Genomic DNA, 6,813 nt, shown 5'->3' with positions numbered 1-6,813 from the left:
TCGAGGCCCGCGTTATTTTATGTCGCCTGCGACTCGAGCATTCCTGTACATAGTTACGCTGCTGGCTTGCTGCACGCATCGATCGAAAGACAGAAACAAACGGGGAGCGAAACGGGTGGGTGCATCGCTCGTCTATGAATACGTTTCGTAGTTCAAACGCCTATGCAATTTGCCGCTCGTGTCTACGAGAAAGACACGTGTGAGACGACTGTGCCGCATTGCCTGCCGCACAATGTTTCCCGCGATGAAAACTGTTGCGGTGGTGGGATGCCGTTAAAGATGAAACGATTTCGCTTATGCTAGCTAACATTTTCGCTGCAATTTAAATTTCTCTTTGCGAGTCATTATCGAGATTTTGAGTTTCGATCATCGGTATTCACTTGTTTCATCTCTGACTGTTGTGATAAATTTTGTTGAAGTGATATATCTAGAGTTTACGATGTATGATTATATTTCTAAGTTTAAGGATCAATGTATATGTAATTATGGTAAACGAAAGAGAACTTGGATGAATATTAATTATCGGAAATATGTATACAAAAATTGAGAAATTTTGAACGATTAACAATACCTTTTATCTTATACGAAGAATTGTACAAGAATTGATTTATTCTAATATTAAAGATCAACGAGAGGTTCCAATCGAATCCAGTCGAATGGATTGGAATTCCCGGTAAACAAACCGACCAATTTAATATCTGTAATAGCAATCAGAAACGTTCGACGTGACTGACACGCGAATCGACAGTAGAATGCGACCCGTCTATGGTCAGACATTGTGCCGTGCATTATATGGAAATACAATTTCGGGACAAATCAATTTGCCCAATCACTTTGCGTTATTTTTCTTTCTTTTTTTCCCTCCTTTTTTTTTTTTTTTTTTTTTTTCCCCCCCTTTTTTTTTTTTTTTTTTATTCCCCAATGTACCAACATGTCAATTTGCGATTTTATAAAATAATAAAGGGAAAAACTAAATGCGTTAAATTACCGTGTCAAAATTGACGCGCTCCCCAATTTTGCTACATATTTCCGCATATATTAATCCAACGATTGTTTACGATCTTTACACGTTATTTTACTGATAATTATACATATTATTATCATTATTATTACGAATTAAAAATAAAAAATGAAAATTTTCGATCCTCCTTACACATCTCTCACAGCTTCTCTCCCATGAAATTTCCATGCCATGGACGGGGAAGTTCAAAAATCGGCGAGGATCGGCGTGGAGGAAGTTGGAATGGCGGATCGTGAAGGATGCTTCCTGCATCCGTACTTACGTTGAATGTACGTGCTCGGTAAACGATGCGCGACGTATTCGTACGTTCGCATGAATGCCATCTAGGACCATCCCTTGCTTCGCACAAACGATCCCCCTCCCCCAGGGGGCGAGGGTGTGCGCCGCTTTCATTGAAACTTTTTTATAACTTCCGGCCAGCGTTTTTTTCCTTGAATTACGACAGATTTGTTTGGTGGCGGTTACCACGCCTCCCTCCCTCCTTCTCCTTGTTCAACCGTTTTCAAGAAGAGAGAGAGAGAGAGAGAGAGAGAGACGTTTCGTCTGTGCAAGTTGCGCATTTACGAACTCTTCTCTCTTCGCGGAGGAAAAATGTCAACTTGCGTTTGAGCGCTGTTTAATTTAACTGAGAGGGGGATATCTGGAAGGGGGAAAGGCGGGCGAAGTTGAATTAATTAATAGGAATATTTCGTCGAGTCGCTCCGTTTATTTGGCGATATTTTTTGCGGAGATGAAAGCAACGTTGAGAGTCAGGTTTTTTTTACAAATAACGATAATTTTGTTTTATATGAAATGATTGTAAATCTAATGGCGGGTTGCATATGCAGGAATTTCTTTTTTATTAATGAAATATATGCACTTTAGAAGAGCAATCGTTTAAATGGAACTTTGTAATGAAAAGTTTTTAAACTATCGAATGTTGAAGTAAAAAAAAAAGAAATATATTTCCAAAATATAAGGAAAGGTTTTTCGTCGAAAAATAAATTTCCTTATAAGATAACGTATGGAGAATTTTATGACGGATTGTAACCGAGTAAAAATTTTTCGCTGAGTTCTTTTTCGAAAGAAAACTTTTTTTAGTTCTCTCTCTCTCTCTCAATTTCGAGAGAGATATTCGAAATAAGAAGGAATTTTCGTTTATGTTTTCCTAAGGGATGTTTATTGGAAGGATCATTTGTTTTATTTCGACGAAAAGGAAGCACGGTGGCTGGATAACTTACTCGAAAGGATTTCCGGGAGGAGGGTTGATGAAAGGGAAAAGAGGAAAGGTTTAATCGAGTGGAAGCGTGCTGTCGATCGTACGGCTGCTGAAGCCAATAAAAACGTCTATGAGATCAATCTATTGTACTCGATTTCAGAAAACCTGTTGTTTAATAAACAGACATGTTTTGTGAATGAACATTCATTTGTTGGAACAAAAAGCTTGATAATAATAATAATAAAATATTTGCTTCTACGAAATTCGCGCTTGAAATTAAGCTTTCGTCGATCATAAAAATATTAATCTTAAGGTAGTGGACATTGATATCGGATATTATATTTTTATTAATTAATTGTATAGATCTTGATATTTTCTGACGCAGTAGGAAAAATTAATATTCTCCAAGCGTGTAGGATTTATATTAAATAATAATAATAATAATATTTGTTAAATATAGATATTAATATCATTCGTTTAATTATTTTCATATTATCGATTATCTCTTAAAACAACAGCATATATAATTGCGAAGCGAGAACAAAAGAAAACGTGTAACATTGAATATTAAAAAATATATGTATATATTAAATAATGTTAATGTTTTTTTTTTATTTTGCAATACATGAAATTACAAAATTGGACGAATCTCGTCCAAATGTTTTTTTTTTTTTATTAATGTTTTTATTCTTCAATATTTAAAATTGCAAAATTGAATGTTCCATCAATTCAATTGAATCGAACATTAAATTAAAGTTATTAAATTAATAACAATTTTTGATGTTTTTATTTTATAATACAATTGATATACTTTCTGGAAAAACATCGTATTTAATATACAGAATATTTTTATCATAATTATTCTCGTATCATCTGTTTTTTAAAACTTCCAACGTAATTAAATTTTATCTTATATAGAAGCTTTTTTTTCAGAAAACTTCGTAATTTGAATTCCATACAACAAAAATGTAACAAAAATACGAACAAATAGTAGATGAATCTTGCAAAGAATAAAATAGAATGACAATATATTTTGATACAAAATTTTGTGCACGTACATTCAGAGATAGAATCTTTTATTGAATGTATCCCTTTATATAGCTATTCGTATAAAACAATATCACAATTAATTGATTTAACATTCTGAATTCTTCTTTCACCATATCTATTATCCAATTAACTTTGTCTAACTTCGATGCTAACAACTACATATAAATGCACACGCACAAAATTTTATAGTCATCGTTTTCTCGAAAACGAAGTCACGTATCAGAAATTGTCATTCTACATTTTTTGACGTTGATAGTTTTGCGCAAGGAATCATTTTAGCCTCGTACTACGAATTTTCTTAATATACCCTCTACTTGGATAATAATTCTTGAGATTATTTTCTTCTCGGTCATCCGATTCCTCAATTTCGTATTACAATTTAACCTTTATACCTTTCTAAAATTTACGAAAAATTTCAAAAAGAAAAAGCTCGTTGGAAATGGCGCCTATTCTTAGAAACGTTTAATTCGCGCGCGATTGAAAATGCATCCTCGACAAAAGAATCCACGTCGATCCACTCCTCATCTCGATAATGTAAATTTATTCGCGCCGATTAATCTCTCGCCGTTGAATCTCGGCCGTCTCACGTCGGTCTTGGGCCCGGTACTTTTATCGTTCAGCGAAAACTTTAATGGAAAGATTACACTCGAACGGCAGTAAACTTGGATCCGAAGCAAATTGAAACGCGATTCAGGCATCTGATGGACTAATAAGTGTGTAGCGATCGGATATACCGGAGCCACGTGAACAATCGGTCGCCATTTTGCAAGAGTTTGTGAGAAACGATCGTAGCGCTATCTTCTGAAGTATCCCGGAAAGAAAAATTTGAAATTACGAACGTACGTTTCATTCACGAAGTATCGACACGTTTATTGAAATTTAATAGAATTGAAATTTACTTATTTATCGAGCAAGCCTTGTTGAAATAAAGTAATTGGATTATGTAGGTTGATTGTATTGCGAGATAATCTCTTTACAGATAATATAAATTGCTTTGATAAAAGTGAAATGTTACGATGATTATATTTATTCACACGTTTTATAATTTTTTTAATGCGTTTTATTTTATTGAAATATTAATCAGTAGAAACTCGAATATGCTTCTTCAATCTATTAAATATTTAACATTTTTCTTATCTTCTTTTTTTCTTTTAGCAAGATATCCATTGTGTAAAAAGAGATCCAAGAGATGCAATTAGATAATTGCGTGTTCAAGATAATTATATTTAATGAAAAAATAACGATAATTCGATTTGTAAAACAAATTGTCCAGTATTATCCAACATTTCAATCACTATCTCTATTTACCCCTCTAGAATATATTCTTACATTCTATTTTACTCTATATCCTTTCACTTATTCTTCCCACTATCTTCAACCCTAAGAATTTACTTCTATTCGACAACTGCTTCGATCTTGGCAATTATCCAACATTCATTTCTGGATCTTGAATTTTTCACAGTTATCCAATATTCCCTTCTCCATTCCATTTCTCGTAACGTAAGAATCAATACCTCGATTCGATAACTTCCCGAATATTCATATTAACCCAAATATTATATTAACCACGCTTATTTCTTTCTTTCAATGTTAAGATATCAGTTGAATAACACAATTGAACCGTGTGTTTCAGGGACGTGCAATCAATCCTTGGGGATGGAGTCCGGCGACATACCGGATTCGGCCATTACGGCCTCCTCGTCGTATGTGACGAACGTCGGCCCACGAAATGGCCGGTGAGCGCATTACTTTTACGACGATCCACCTACCCTTCTCCGCGTTAAATGGCTACCACGGCTGCCTTTTTAACTCGCCTTCTAAAAAAGGGAGGTTACGGATCAAACCTGTCCCCCGGCAAAAGACACGCTTTCCGCATTAACGTCCGATGCATACACCCTTCCTCCTCCTCCTCCTCCTCCTCCTCGTCCCTCTTCTCTCACGCCATTTCTCCGCGCTATCCGTTAATTTAACGATCCACCCCTCATTGTTTCGCATTTTAGAATTTTATTTTCAATCGCGTCCAACGTGAGAGATTAATCGGGGGGTGGGAGGGAGGGAGGGACATTTTCCCCCGCATTCGCGAAAACTGGAAGGTGGAAGAGGGTTTGGAGGGACCGATATCGCGCTGCATTGGCAGCTCCCCGCGAGAAATATTATCCTCCGGTAATTGCGTTGTTATTGGAAAGACGCGGAGGAGATATTCGATCCCCGGATGATCGAACACCGGACACGATCTTGTCCTCGGTATGGGTGAGGTCGTGCTGCTGAGCGTAGAGTTTTTCAGAGAAGAATGGAATTGGAAGTTCGGGATTCGTGAAATTAATCCAAGGGAGGAGATTTATTCAAATCATTATGCGGAGAAATTAATGCAATTATTTTATTTTTATTCGTGTAGGATTAGATAAATGTTTTGTGATAAAGTGCATTTATGTATGATTTCGTGAAAAGTGCACTATAGGTAAGAATAATCATTGTATCAATAATCTTGTTAATGAGATTAATAATCATTTATGTAAAAATTGGATAAGTTAACAATAGTACGCGATAAGACAGTCTTTTAAAGATTTTTGGTAAAAAATATCGGATCATTATTCTTGGTAAAGATTAAACAATGTTATTTCTGTTCAATTATTACGACGAAAAATGTTCCTATTCTTCGTTTAACGAAAATGGTTAGAGGAATCGAGCTTCTCCATGTTCCATTCCTGGTTGGTAACAGTATTCAGTGGTGGTAGTCTGCCGTGGTCAGACACTGGAAACGCCTTATAAATGAGCACCGTTCAGACAGCCGGAACACTTGGCGTTACCATCCATAAGGGATACACCTAACATTTCACCATAATGAATACTTCGTGAAACTTCACTGAAATTTCTCACGGACTTGAGAAGTTTCAAGAAGGGCGAAACTAAAAACTTGGAGGGAAATTAATACCTTAATATAACTTCAACCACTTTGACCCCTTCGCTTTCACAAAGTGTATTAGATTTTTCAGATTTATAAAAGTGGGATTAAAGACGTGCAATAATTACTATAAAATTAAAATCAGTTCGATCGAGTTTAAATATTTGAAATTTCAAAATATTTCGAATATGTATATTTTATTTTATTATCATTCGTATTCCACAAAAAAGAATGCAGAATAATAACAAAATCACTACTTCTTTCAAAATCAAAACTTTTTTTCTTATCTTCAATTAAACGATTCATCTCATTCGAAATAAATACTAATTTACAATTCTCATATATATACACAAAAAAACATAGATACCTAATCAGAAATTTAGATACAAAATTAGATACAATTCGATTTTCTCAGCTTTCGAGCATCGTCTTTGAACCACAGGATCTCCTTGGCTCCATTTATACCACGAATTACAGACCGTCCCGCATTTGGAGCCCTGTTCCTCCAACATCCATCTACTCAAGTTTCCACTCGACCACCCTATCAAACACGAGCCACGTTTCTATTTATCCACACCTCGTTCCCTCACGACTTATCCTATCCCCTTTCCCCCATGGAAACACGTTAGAAGCAGCGTTTAT

At 35.3% G+C, this 6,813-nt stretch overlaps 1 protein-coding gene across 1 annotated transcript in view; it reads left to right on the top strand.

Moving 5' to 3' along the window:
- The window catches only part of LOC102672854 (discoidin domain-containing receptor 2-like), a 145,222-nt gene that overhangs the window by 106,032 nt on the left and 32,377 nt on the right, over positions 1–6,813 (top strand). Inside the window, 1 exon segment of the mRNA XM_031511922.1 lies at positions 4,903–5,005. Within this exon segment, the coding sequence (XP_031367782.1) occupies positions 4,903–5,005 (103 nt within the window).

Source organism: Apis dorsata, unplaced genomic scaffold (genome assembly GCF_000469605.1).
Source record: "Apis dorsata unplaced genomic scaffold, Apis dorsata 1.3 scaffold_365, whole genome shotgun sequence".
In the NCBI taxonomy this organism is placed as follows: domain Eukaryota; kingdom Metazoa; phylum Arthropoda; class Insecta; order Hymenoptera; family Apidae; genus Apis; species Apis dorsata.
The sequence above is the reverse complement of the archived record's forward strand: the minus strand, read 5'-3'. Positions and strand labels throughout refer to the sequence as shown.